Raw genomic sequence first — 14,345 nt, 5'->3', positions numbered from 1 at the left:
TTAGCACCACACAACACAAGTACTTCATTCCTTTGTCCATTTCCGCGTCGAACAGACTGCAAACTACCTGGCGTTCTATCGCCATGCTCTAAGACAAACTCTAACCTTAACCAACTTTGAAAGAGTGCCTAAGCTTAACAGTCTAAAGAACTTGCAGTCACGGCACGCTCTAAGACAAACAGCTGCATCTCACAACAACACAACTATCTCTACCACCAACGGACCAACCTAGGAATAAGCTAGAATTGGAACATTAGAAATTGGATTCGGCCAATCAGAGATCGTCTCTGTGAAATTCTGCTACGGAAAAAAATACTGGCGTCGGCCAATCAGAGAGCGTCTCAGCGAAATGCGGCTACAGAAATTCTTGACGCTACTGGCTAGACCGCTTCAAATCGCGCCCGGATTCCAACATAATAGTCATATTTCAACGCACAACGCGTTACGCACTGATTGGCTGCGACGGATACAGTGATCAAACCGTGACGCGCACTCAGAGCGCTGTCGCGTCTAGCCCGGGCCGAGAAATACAAAAAAATTATTAAAAAAAAGAAAGGTGAGTCACTTCCTGTTCAAGAAAACGAGTATTTTTTTTTTTATATAATAACGTTATATTGTGCATTGGAAACACAAACATACTTAAAATGAGTAAATATTATTAATTTTAAACATGTTTATATTATTTATAGGGCTATAAAACAAAAAACTAAAAACGTATTTTTCTTGTTCTCTCATATAACCAGGGTAGGATCTGAGGGGGGGCGGCGCCCGAGCGCCCCTAGTGGCGAGCCGCCACTGGTCTTGTCCCGTGTGCCGTGACATCTACACAGATCCTGTCATCTTGTTGTGTAGCCACAGCTTCTGTAAAGCCTGTCTGCAACAATACTGGAGAGACAGAGAAGACAAGAACTGTCCACTTTGTAGGGAAATCTCTTCAATGTTAGATCCTCCTCGTAACTTGGCTTTGAAGAACCGGTGTGAGGCCTTCAGGGAGAGAAGCCAGGGAGCTCCAGCAGGTTCTGAGGTGCTCTGCAGTCTGCACGGTGAGAAACTCAAGCTCTTCTGTCTGGATGACCACCAGCCCATCTGTGTGGTGTGTCAGTCCTCCAGAAAACACAAGAGCCACAACTGCTGCCCCATAGAGGAAGCTTCAGAGGATCACAAGGTATGGCAAAATCATTATTATATTAATTTATTCAATCTTTAATTATACTCAATAAATACACAGACATTGTTGTCACGTTGTTAATGAATGCAGAAACATTAGACAATCAGAACAATTAGATGGGATTAGATTCAGACACTGATGTTGGAGTTGATTTATTTTTGTCCACAACGTAGGAGGTGTGGGAGTCAATGTCAGCGTGGGAGTCAATGTCAGCGTGGGAGTCAATGTCAGTGTGGGAGTCAATGTCAGTGTGGGAGTCAATGTCAGTGTGGGAGTCAATGTCAGCGTGGGAGTCAATGTCAGTGTGGGAGTCAATGTCAGTGTGGGAGTCAATGTCAGCGTGGGAGTCAATGTCAGTGTGGGAGTCCATGTCAGTGTGGGAGTCAATGTCAGCGTGGGAGTCAATGTCAGTGTGGGAGTCAATGTCAGTGTGGGAGTCAATGTCAGCGTGGGAGTCAATGTCAGTGTGGGAGTCCATGTCAGTGTGGGAGTCAATGTCAGTGTGGCAGTCAATGTCAGTGTGGGAGTCAATGTCAGTGTGGGAGTCAATGTCAGTGTGAAAAAATTATCTAATTTGCGTGACGCAGTGTATTCATCCGCAATGTTGATCTCTGTCATGTTAGACACCTACCACCACCCAGCCTGTAGATGGCACTGCCGCGAAGTTGTTGAACGCCAGGTAGAGGTGGTGATGCTCTTTATTTAATAATAAACAACCAAGCGACTGACTAACGTTAACGCCGGAGCCTTCGCTGCCTAAACGTTTTCAAAAACCTTGTCAGAATTTCAGGTGGGGTTAAATTAAACAAACTGTATAAACGCCATAATACTGTTGATTCAAATTAATTAAGTCCATGTTATGTTGTGTCAATACGAACACGTTCTATGTTATTTTAGTGAAGCATGTTTTGATATTGTCAATCATCTCACTTTTACTAGGCGACAGACTAACTCAAATGAAAATATGCCGCTAGAAAGAAAAAAAATAAGGGAAATGGACATACGGATGTTTTTTAGTCAAAGGGCAGCAGAGACTGAGACAAGTGATATAGGGACACAGCCTCAGGTAAGGTCTTAATGGCTTAGTTATTATAACAGTGCAGTTCATTAATGTTACCTAAATGTCATATAAGTGAATTGTATAGAAACAACTCACCAAAAGTGACTATTGCAGAACTGATTTGCCAAATAAAATCATACAGGGGGAAACCCCCTTGACCCCCCCCCCCCTCCCCCTTGCCATACCTTGCTGAAATGACGCCACTGAGTGTGGGAGTCCATGTCAGTGTGGGGGTCCATGTCAGTGTGGGGGTCCATGTCAGTGTGGGAGTCCATGTCAGTGTGGGAGTCAATGTCAGCATGGGAGTCCATGTCAGTGCGGGAGTCCATGTCAGTGTGGGAGTCCATGTCAGTGTGGGAGTCCATGTCAGTGTGGGGGTCAATGTCAGTGTGGGAGTCCATGTCAGTGTGGGAGTCCATGTCAGTGTGGGAGTCCATGTCAGCATGGGAGTCCATGTCAGTGTGGGAGTCCATGTCAGTGTGGGAGTCCATGTCAGCGTGGGAGTCCATGTCAGTGTGGGGGTCAATGTCAGCGTGGGAGTCCATGTCAGCATGGGAGTCCATGTCAGTGTGGGAGTCCATGTCAGTGTGGGAGTCAATGTCAGTGTGGGAGTCAATGTCAGTGTGGGAGTCCATGTCAGTGTGGGAGTCAATGTCAGCGTGGGAGTCAATGTCAGTGTGGGAGTCAATGTCAGCATGGGAGTCCATGTCAGTGTGGGAGTCCATGGCAGTGTGGGAGTCAATGTCAGTGTGGGAGTCAATGTCAGTGTGGGAGTCAATGTCAGTGTGGGAGTCCATGTCAGTGTGGGAGTCAATGTCAGTGTGGGAGTCAATGTCAGCATGGGAGTCCATGTCAGTGTGGGAGTCCATGTCAGTGTGGGAGTCAATGTCAGTGTGGGAGTCAATGTCAGCATGGGAGTCAATGTCAGTGTGGGAGTCAATGTCAGTGTGGGAGTCAATGTCAGCATGGGAGTCAATGTCAGTGTGGGAGTCAATGTCAGTGTGGGAGTCCATGTCAGTGTGGGAGTCCATGTCAGTGTGGGGGTCAATGTCAGCGTGGGAGTCCATGTCAGTGTGGGAGTTCATGTCAGCGTGGGAGTCCATGTCAGTGTGGGAGTCAATGTCAGTGTGGGAGTCCATGTCAGTGTGGGAGTCCATGTCAGTGTGGGAGTCAATGTCAGTGTGGGGGTCAATGTCAGTGTGGGAGTCCAGGGTGGCCTGGGTGGCAAACGTACTCCAGTCCGTGAGTTGAAACCGGTGCTGCAGCACAGAGTCCTCAGACTTGCATCTTTCAAGTGAAATGCATCATGAATGAATGAATGAATGAATGAATTCCATTGCAGAAGCAGCTCCAGGCTCCACTGAAGACCTTACGTGACAAGCTACAGGCCTTTAAAGAAATCAAACAAACATGCGTCCGCACAGCAGAACACGTAAAGGTACAAATATTCTGTATTAATGATAAATGATTTACTGCAGCTGCACTCAACCTGCACACAGTACAAATAAGTCCCCTTTTGTACATTTGTAGTCCATTGTGGGACAGACATGATTTTTAACCCCCCTACTGTATATTTCCAGGGCCGGATTAACGACCGGGCCTCTAGTGAGTCGCCTAAGAAACGTCAGTCAATATTTCTATTGTATTTTATTTATTTTTTTATACATACATACACACACACACACACACACACACACACACACACACACACACACACACACACACACACACACACACACACACACACACACACACACACACACACATACATACATACATTTTGGAGATCGATGTCATACTGTGACACTGAAATGAAAACATATTTCATCAACTAAAATATTTAGTCAACAAAAATATTTCATAACTAAAATATACAGTACGTCACACCCTGCCGTCTGCAAGTGGCTAATCTTGAGTATTTTTTCTCTTCATAAGAGTTTGAGGTATTCCGTTTGAGGTCAAAACAGCAATAAAAAGTCAAAACTTGCATCTCCACATCCCAGCCCCGACGCCTGAATAATTTTACCAACGGATTTCCAGTTCTGCGTTCGCGTTCTGCGCTCTGATTGCCCACTGACGTTTCTGGTAGCGCCAATCGTGTGACGCCTTTTTCTTTCACCGGTTAAGCTTAGGCACTCTTTCGAAGTTGGTTAAGGTTAGAGTTTGTCTTAGAGCAGGGCGATAGAACACCAGCCCTGATTCCATACTCTAACCTTAACCAACTTCGAAAGAGTCGCCTAAGAAACGTCAGTCAATATTTCTATTGTATTTTATTTATTTTTTTATACATACATACACACACACACACACACACACACACACACACACACACACACACACACACACACACACACACACACACACACACACACACACACACACATACATACATACATAGTAACATACATACATACATACATACATACATACATACATACATACATACATACATACATACATACATACATACATACATACATACATACATACATACATACATACATACATACATACATACATACATACATACATACATACATACATACATACAGCCCCACCCCCACCTAATAGACAGTCCCCTCCCCACCGTATGTAATGTATATATTCTCTCCCCACCGTATGTATATTTCTCTCCCACCCACCCACCCCCTCCTAATGTACAGTCCCCTCCCCATCATATGTATATACTCTCTGTCAGGATCTATGGGTAACAGTACTGTATATTTGCATATCATATATATCACAAATGTAACAGTACTATATACCTGTATGCAGGGCCGCCTGGGAGAAATGCGAGGCCCTGTGCGAGATTTAACGCGAGCCCCCCCCCCCCCAAAAGGTTAAAAAATAATAATAATAATAATAATTATATATATATATATATATTTTTTTTTTTTTTCATACAGTCAACATATTCTTAAATAATAGCGCTGCCCGAGGCGGGGCATGATACAGTCAACATATAGCAAAAGAGAGAGCGAGAGAGAGCTCCCGTTCTACAGTCAATATACAGTGTAGAGAGAGAGAGAGAGAGAGAGAGAGAGACACATTGGAAAGAAATTGAAATGCTATTTGGCCCTAAACAGAGAGTACACAGTGGCAGAATACCTGAGCACTGTGACTGAAGATCCTTGACTATACAGACTCAGCGAGCACAGCCTAGCCATCGAGAAAGGCCGCCATAGGCAGACTGTGTGTGTTAGAAAGAGAGAGAGAGAGAGAGCATGTGTGTTAGAGAGAGAGCATGTATGAGAGAGAGAGAGAGAGAGAGAGCATGTGTGTGTGTGTTAGAGAGAGAGCATGTATGAGAGATCCAAAAGGACAAAGATCAACACTTAAATCCAAGAGAGAGAGAGAGAGAGAGAGAGAGAGAGAGAGAGAGAGAGAGAGAGAGAGAGAGAGAGAGAGAGAGAGACATTGGAAATAAATTGAAATGCTATTTGGCCCTAAACAGAGAGTACACAGTGGCAGAATACCTGAGCACTGTGACTGAAGATCCTTGACTATACAGACTCAGCGAGCACAGCCTAGCCATCGAGAAAGGCCGCCATAGGCAGACTGTGTGTGTTAGAAAGAGAGAGAGAGAGAGAGAGAGAGAGAGAGAGCATGTGTGTTAGAGAGAGAGCATGTATGAGAGAGAGAGAGAGAGAGAGAGAGAGAGAGCATGTGTGTGTGTGTTAGAGAGAGAGCATGTATGAGAGATCCAAAAGGACAAAGATCAACACTTAAATCCAAAGAGAAGAGGGTCTATACCAGAGAAACCAAAGCAGCAAGGAGCCAATGGCCGACATCAGCTAAATAGGCTAGCCAGGTAGGCTACTGACACCAGGCCACACACAGCTTTGGCCAACGGCCCAACGCTACCCAAGCTACACAAACGACCAAGACATTCACACACAGCACATGTCGTATCTCCAAATGTTGTGAAGTAGCATATGTTTTGCCTGGAAAAAAACATCGTTATTAACAAAACATTCGGGAGGGGAAGGAAGGAAGAGTGGGGTAATGTCATGACATTTTCATTAATCTTACCTGCACCAAGGAACGCAGGGCGAAAGGCCGTAACACAGGTCTCCACGTTGACGAATGGCCTCTCGCTGTCGGGACAAAAATAAGCTGCTGCCAGAGCCTTGTCATGGTGCAGGCCCGACTACATCTTCTGTCAAAGATGATGTCGTAGTCAGAGTGCCAGAACCCCCTGCTATTCTCACGGCTAATGTCAATGGTCGTAGCACAAGCTAACAGCTAACTCAAGGCTAACTGATAGCATCAAACGAACGTTCCCAGCCGAGCGCAGCCGGCAGTTAACGTCGAAGCTAAACAGCTAACTGGCTAACAGTTAGCTCAACCAGGCTATCGCTAACCATTAGCTAACGCAGAAGCAAGCTATGCGGCTACATACAGCCAGGTGCTGACACCAGGCACACACCGTTAGCTACTAGTAGTACTATTAGCTAGTCGGCCAGTTTAGCTCCAGAGAGTGAGAGAGAGAGAGAGAGAGAGAGAGAGCGATGTCCACGGCGGGAATAGAATAGAGTTAATAGAATAGGTTAAAAACTCACCAAACGTCCAAGAGGATGGAGACAACCGCGTGGAGTTGACGAAGTTCATCTGCCAAACGACCATCCTTCTTCATCCTTGGCTGCAGGTTAGCTAACGCTAGATAGCCTTTAGCTAAGCTAGCTACTAGCCGACATCATCATGGGCCATGGCCTATATCCCGACTGCATCATGACAAGGCTCCGGCCATTTGTCCCGCCTTTCGTCAACGTTCCTTGGTGACTGACCGACTGATAATGACCGACCTTGGCTGGCATAACTAAGCATAATAGTCAAAAGCTGCACGCGCGAAATATTCAAACGCAGCTGACTCTTCTTCTTCTTCTTCTTCGTTTAAGTTTCCGGCGGCGTACTATGATGTAAGTAACCACTCCCTTCGTTGAAACCAATGCCTGCTGCAGAGCACCAGAGCTCCAATAGTGACCCAGGTGCAGACCCAGGAACAAGTCAGACACATTCTACAAACGTGTCTAATGTGAAATATATAAGCATATAAGCAAAACTAGATTTTAGGAATGTGATGAAAAAGGGCCTCGCGGGAAGGGGGGCCTCGCAAAAATAAAAATAAAAAAAAAATAAAAAAAAAAAATAAAAAAAATAATAAATAAAAAATATTTTTTTTTAATTTTTTTTTATGCGAGGCCCCCCTTCCCGCGAGGCCCTGTGCGACCGCACTGCTCGCACACCCCCTGAGGCGGCCCTGCCTGTATGTCATGTATGTCCCTATGCCATAAATGTCATGATGTCATATATGTTGTGCATGTCATACATGCACTATGAATTGAAAATGGGGGACCCTGATGTAAACAAGACAAACGTCTTTCTCTGGTCTGCATCCCTTTAACAATTGTGTGTATTGAGCCGTACTGTATTATTTGTACCCATTCTGCAATCTGTTAAATACAATTTTCATTAATTCATTAATTCACAGACAGTAACACAGGACAAAAACACATTTCAACCCCCTCCCTTCCGTAATTATAATTTAAATTGACATTCACGTAAAAGTAAGCTTACTATTCTAATATTATATTCTTGTCTCCAAAGTGTGTGCATGTTTTTTTTCTTCCTGAGGATGGCGCCATCCCCCCATCTAAACATGATGTGTTTCTTTTCTCTTCTTGATTGAAAACTTTATTAACAGATTGTAGAATGGGTACAGTACAGTACAGTACAGTACAGCTCAATAATTGTTAAGGGGATGCAGACCAGAGAAAGACTTTCGTCTTGTTTACATCAGGGTCCCCCATTTTCAATTCATCATAACATATATGACATACATGACATACAGATAGACAGTACTGCTACATCTATACATTTATGACATACCAGATTTGCAAATACAGTACTGTTTGTGATACGAAAAGAGTCCAGAAAAGAGAGTATATACATTTGACGTAGAAACTGTACATTGGAGGAGGTTGGGTAGGTGGGGTGGGGTTGGGGCGGTGGGGGACACTGTACATTGGAGGTGGTTCGGTGGGTGGGTGGGTGGGGAACACTGTACAACTGTACAAGCAAAACTGTATGTTGGAATATTGACAATACCATACTTGGTCATTTACTGTACATTGGAGGGGGTTGTGTTAGGACATTTACAGGGGCCAGTTTCGAATTGCAGCCTCCTGTAGGTGTTCTTTGAGAGTGTTTTTGAAAGTGGGTAGTGATTCACATTCCTTTACAGCTTTGGGTAGGGCGTTCCACATTGATGTGGCATAATTGCGAAACGTGTTTAGTCCCTTGTTTGAGCCGAATCTGGGTTTGACATGATTTGTGGAGCTCCCTCTGGTGTTGTGATCGTGGTATTCACTGACCTTTGGGAAGTATTTTGACATGTACATGGGTACCTTGGTCGTGTAGTGTATCTTGTAGACCAGGCCCATTACAAGTTGCTGTACTCTGTCGTCTACTCTAAGCCATCCTAGGTTGTCAAAGTGGGCAGGGGTGATCAAAGTCCTTTTAGCTTGGCCCTCAGAGCCCACCACTTCTAAATATTCTATATATTTTTAAAGTGACATATAAAAACGCCACTGTGCGTGCGTGCATGTGTATGTGTGTGGGGGGGCCTCCACAAGAATCTGGCCCAGGGGCGTCTGAAGTCTTAATCTGGCCTTGTATATTTCAGTTAGTTAGATAGTAAATTATAACACTACCTTATGCATACTGCACCTTATGTGACACTGTGAATGCTGTATAGTTAGTTAGATAGTAAATTATATTGGCTTATTTCCTTAAACTTATTTGTTTACACTGCTTGTGTTGTTTTTACTACCTGTACCCCCCCCCCCACCCAGGGGCGTAGTTATGGGGGGGGGGACACAGGGGACATGTCCCCTGCATGTTTTCAGAAGGCAGTTATTGTCCCCTGGACTTTTTTACCGTCCAAAACAATGTTACACGATAATAAACGGAGACGCGACGCGGCACTTGGACCACACGGAAAACGGCTGCTTGTTCCATCTCTGAGCTCAGGTCTCTGACGACCTGAGCCATTGTCATGCAAAGACGAGGTGAGCACCCGGCGAGGGACGAGTCGCATGTTTGTGTGCACGCACTAAGTACCGAGCACAGCTGTCTTTGCATAACAACAACAGCCATGTCGTCAGGTGTGCTCAAATACATAGCACCCCTCCCCTGAAAGTTTGGTGTGAAACTGAACGATGGTCTGTGTGATTGCCATGAAATACAACAGCATTGCTTGGTCTCTGTGAAATATCTGTCTATGACCTCGTTGTATTTAAAAGCCTCTAGGCTGTTGTTTTATACATTGTAGATAATAAATAGCACGATCTCTCTCTCTCTCTCTCACGTTCCGAGACTTGTGCGGCGTTATGACTTGTCATAAGTGAATTGTATATAGAAACAACTCACCAAAATTGACTTGCACAACTGATTTTTCTTTTTAAATCTACGACCTTACAGCCTCTGACCATGCCCCACAAATGTGTCCCCTCCACCATTGAAAACAAAATTATGCCCTTGCCCCCCCCCCCCCCCCATCCCCCATGCTGCTATGATGCCTGAATTTCCCCAAGGGGATCAATAAATGAATATCTTATCTTATCTTATAATCTCCAGGTCCAGGCCCTGTACACAGAGAAGCAGATTGAGGAGGAGTTTAAGAAGCTTCTCCAGTTTCTCCACGAGGAAAAGGAGGCCAGGGTAGCTGCACTGAAGGAGGAAGAGGAGCAGAAGAGCCAGACGATGAAGGAGAAGATTGAGGAGCTGGACAGAGAGATGTCAACCCTTTCAGACACAATCAGAGCCATAGAGCAGGAGCTGAACGCTGAACACGTCTCCTTCCTGCAGGTCAGGACTGGTCTCTCTTCAGTTCATAGGGAATGATGCTGAGGATGTTTAGTACACTGTAAAAACTGGGATTGGGGTTCATTCATATTTATTAAATAAGTATTAGTAACCTATACATAATAAAAAACACTATGTGCCGTTTGAAATAGAATTGAGCTGAATTCAATGCATTTGAACCATTTATGAATTGCATTTTACACAGTTTTAGTTTAATACAATTAGCTGATAGTTTAAAAGTGACCAGATGACGCTCAGTTTTTACAGTGTAGTGTTTAACTTGATCTGTCTTTAACTCCATAGAACTACAAGACCACACTGAAAAGGTAAGTGATTTACCTCTCTTTTTGTCGCTCTCTTTCTCTCTCTCATCTCTATCTCTCTCTATCTCTCTTTTTCTCAATTTCTCTCTCTTTCTTTCTATCTTTCTCTCCTTTCTCTCTCTCCTTTCTCTCTGACTCTCTTTCCCTGACTGCCCCCATGTTAACCCTTTCACCGCCGCACTACCAAAACGGTTAACCCTTTCACTGTGGCAATACACAGAAGGTTAACCCTTTCACTGCCACACGACAGTCGGTTAACCCTTTCACTGCCACACGACAGAAGGTTAACCCTTTACTATCACATAACGAAGGGTTATGTATATAACCCAGTTCTATGAGTTACATGGTGCGCTCAGCACCTGTTCTGCACTGTACTTCACTTCGTGCACGTGCACTGAATAAAAAATTCCACCATGTACCTTTACATCCCAACATCCGTCTGACCACACCCCCTTCCGCTTACCTTCATAAGCAGGTGTGTGGTCACCTACTCGCCTCCTTCCCAAACTTTCACCACAAGGCGAGATCAAGGGCTGCAGCGGCGTCCAGGTGCTGAGCGCACCATTTAACTCATAGAACTGGGTTATATACATAACCCTTCGTTCTATGACGTTAATGGATTGCTCAGCACCTGTTCTGCAACAGGGGCTGAGCGGGAGCCATAGCCCGACCAATGTACCCCGCTGAGGCCCCCCACAACCATCAGACCGGGAAGGACCGAGCCCCCCCGACCCTCCCTAATGGAGGATACCCCCCCTATTGAAGGTTCACAGGAGGGCGACGGATCCGACCGTGCGAAGAGGCACTCAAGCAACTCAACGCACAGGGTGAGCAGACCGTGGCTTGACCCCACGACTACACACACGCACAACCCGCATGCCACCCGGGAACGAACGGAAGGAACAACCTTGTTACTGCCCCCAGAAATCACGGGGTTAAGAGCAAACCCAACCCCGTGGCAAGGCCGTAGCAGCGGAGCGCGAAGGAAGACCCAGACCCACTGAAGGGACTGGATACCCTGGAAAACGGGGGCCCGGAGAGGTCAATGACGCCAGGCATCAAGACCCCACCAGGTGGTCACTTAGTGACACCGCCCCCCACATCGCCAGCGTATTCGGATAAGGCCCCTCCAAGAGCAGGCCCTTTCCCCCCAATAGCATACCGCCTGGCACACTGACCCTGCAGAACAGGCAGTCAGCATGGCCGTAAGCACACAAAAAGGTTAACCAACGGAAGCAGGCAGCGCACCGGGGAAACCAGGCAACAGGCTGTAACCTGAGCCTGGAGCACTGCGGACGAGACAGGCGCCAAAGGAGTCAGCTGAAAACAGCCGCCCCGGCGGAAGGGGCGTATGCTGGCGTTGTTGATCACCATGACAAAGCCCCCATTAAAAAAAAACCACCCAGAGGGGTTGAGGCAGAGAAGGCTGACATGATTGGCAGACGTCATGAACGTGCAGGGGCACACTCAACCGGTAACCCGGGAGTTGACTCTGCTCCAACACACCAGGGAATCAACCACCCGCTCGGTACAGACGGTGGTTGTTCCTATAACCCCTCAAGAAAAAACTCCAAAACACACCTGCGGGTATACACTGGCTACACCGCAGTACAAGTGTTTCAGTTTTCAAAAAAGGGTTATCCCAGGCCTCCGGTATCAACGAAACTTTACTTCGGACCGGGCCCGGCGGCACGGGAAGCACAGGATTACCAGAGGAGGTCCAAGACCACCCCAACAGCCCTCTCTTCGCCACGCGTGAGAGAGGAGCGAAAAGAATGGAGAACCAGCCCTAAGCACACCGCACTTGGTATTCCCAGGCGGTCTCCCAACCAAGTACTAACTAGGACCGAACCTGCTCTAGCTACCGAGATCGGGCGTGGACAGGTTGGTATGGCCGTAAGCCATTACGATAGTGCAGAGTACAACATGTACCCAACATAGGGTCTCCATAACGCCTAACCCTGTGACACCCGGACCGACCCGGCATTTTTCCCCCCGAAAAGAACACAAGTCCCTCAGGGTACCAGAACAGCAGATCTGCATCCCCGGCGGACAATGGGTTAACTGACCTGGACCAGCGTGACCAGACCAGTCCCGTGTCCTAACCACGCCGACATGCCCACTCCAGGAGAGGGGGTAGGTATGCGTGTTGATCTAAAACATGAAAAGAGGGTGCCACCCAGACGGTCCCATTAGGACCGTGCTCAGTGGCCCACCCCAAGGGCATGAGACCCCTCTACCTATGTTCTGATCTATTCCGTTAACATCCCCCAGATATGAACGAGAATTCATCGAGACAACCTAGTAAACTGGCGCTCGGAAGAGACAAAACTCCATCCCAGTTGCCCTATAAAAACGCTGTTTTAACAAGCAACCAAGGCGCGCTTAGCCCCTGTGTGATTCTGTAACAGAAAACACACCGAGCCAGCACTATGTATGCCTCGAGACCCAAACACATCAATGGATAGTCTAGCAAGACACCAAACATTGTTCCTCCAAGTCGCCTGGGAGAACAACACGGAGCCGTCGTGCTTCATGTACCTTCCTCTTTTTATTCAAAAAAGAAAGAACACAGACTGACATGAATCCCTCGTGACGCAGCTGAGGGTAAAAATTGTTTACATTTTTACATCCCACCACCCTCCCATAGGGAGGAGACGGAAATCCCCAGAGAGACTTCCCACGCGAGCTGTATAGATTGAAAAGAATATATTGCAACATTGAGCTATGTAAAATTTGGGTTAGGGCTCTCCGAGGAGGAGGCACTGAACCAATACACACTCAATAATCGAATTGAATCGAATACACACACAATAGAGCAGGACTCCTTTTTGAAGTTCTACTCATCTTGACAATCCGAGGAGGAGGCTCTGAACTCTGAGGAGGCTCCCTCACAGGGAAGGAGAGTCCGAACTCACAGAAGGCCCGAGTAGGAGCTTCGTGAGGAGGAGCCCTGACCACTCCCTGAAACAGATCCTCATATGGACCTGAACAACTCACGGAAGTCTTACCAACAGAGATGCGCACAGTGACGTACTCTATGGCGGGGGAATTTCTGCGGTGCACACGCCCAATTTTCCAGGGTGTGGGACCAGGAAACTCCCCCCCCCCCCCCTCTTACCCTGTAACGTGCCGAACAGCAACGTGACAGGAACCTTGAAGGACAGGAGGTTTTAACCCCTGCCCATCAAAAGGGGAGGAAAGGATTACCAGTTCACCCCTTTACGACCCCACACCCATGATACAATGTAATGACAAAAAAGAGCATGACACGGTCATAGTCAGCTACATGAAGTGTCTTCACACAGCTCATGTGCTAACCTGCTATCTGATTTTTACTAAGGAAAAAACACAGAATAGAGAGGGCCCCCTTAAGAGCCCCGGTACCAGACTTACACATGTGCTTCTGTGGCCAACCTAACCCAGTTGTAGATCACAAGACACACACAACCCTTTATCACAACAAAAAATGGCAAGTACACTCCTGCTACAGAGGAACGCCGTTTTTCATAACGAGATAATACAGAATCCTCGATTAGTATCGGCCACAGGCCTTGCTAAGCACACACGAAAAGCGACCAAACAATCTTTTCTTTAGGAAAATATAGTTTCTCAAGCGGTTAGCACAACCCCAGCAACTAAGCTAAGGGTTACATCGTATCCCCACAAACACAGTGACACAATATATTGTAAACAACATGTCTGAGAGGAGGGTGGGGAAGCCCCAGGGAACCGGGGGAATCACCCCTCCTACCTTACCCTTGATACAGCCCAGTTGAACAGGTAACCCTGTTTAATATGTGAACACACTGTTCATTGTCATTACAGGCTGAGAAAAGAATTCATTCTTCACTCATATGTCACTAAGCATAGCTTTATAGGTTAATTAACCCCCTTAGTTGTGAGTACACGGTACATGAACACACAT

General features: G+C 46.4%; 1 protein-coding gene across 1 annotated transcript in view; it reads left to right on the top strand.

Annotated features, from left to right (window-relative positions):
- Window positions 1–937: 937 nt before the first annotated feature.
- LOC311247718 (E3 ubiquitin-protein ligase TRIM35-like) overlaps window positions 938–14,345 on the top strand; it is a gene marked incomplete at both ends in the record, with an annotated part of 28,826 nt that continues 15,418 nt past the window's right edge. The window contains 3 exons of the mRNA XM_084338724.1: window positions 938–1,165; window positions 9,867–10,097; window positions 10,398–10,420. Of these exons, the coding sequence (XP_084194850.1) occupies window positions 938–1,165; window positions 9,867–10,097; window positions 10,398–10,420 (482 nt within the window). The remainder of the gene's footprint in view (window positions 1,166–9,866; window positions 10,098–10,397; window positions 10,421–14,345) is intronic.

The sequence above is a fragment of the Notolepis coatsorum genome, assembly GCF_963971535.1.
Source record: "Notolepis coatsorum genome assembly, contig: SCAFFOLD_1164, whole genome shotgun sequence".
In the NCBI taxonomy this organism is placed as follows: domain Eukaryota; kingdom Metazoa; phylum Chordata; class Actinopteri; order Aulopiformes; family Paralepididae; genus Notolepis; species Notolepis coatsorum.
This window is presented reverse-complemented; position numbering and strand designations above follow the sequence as displayed.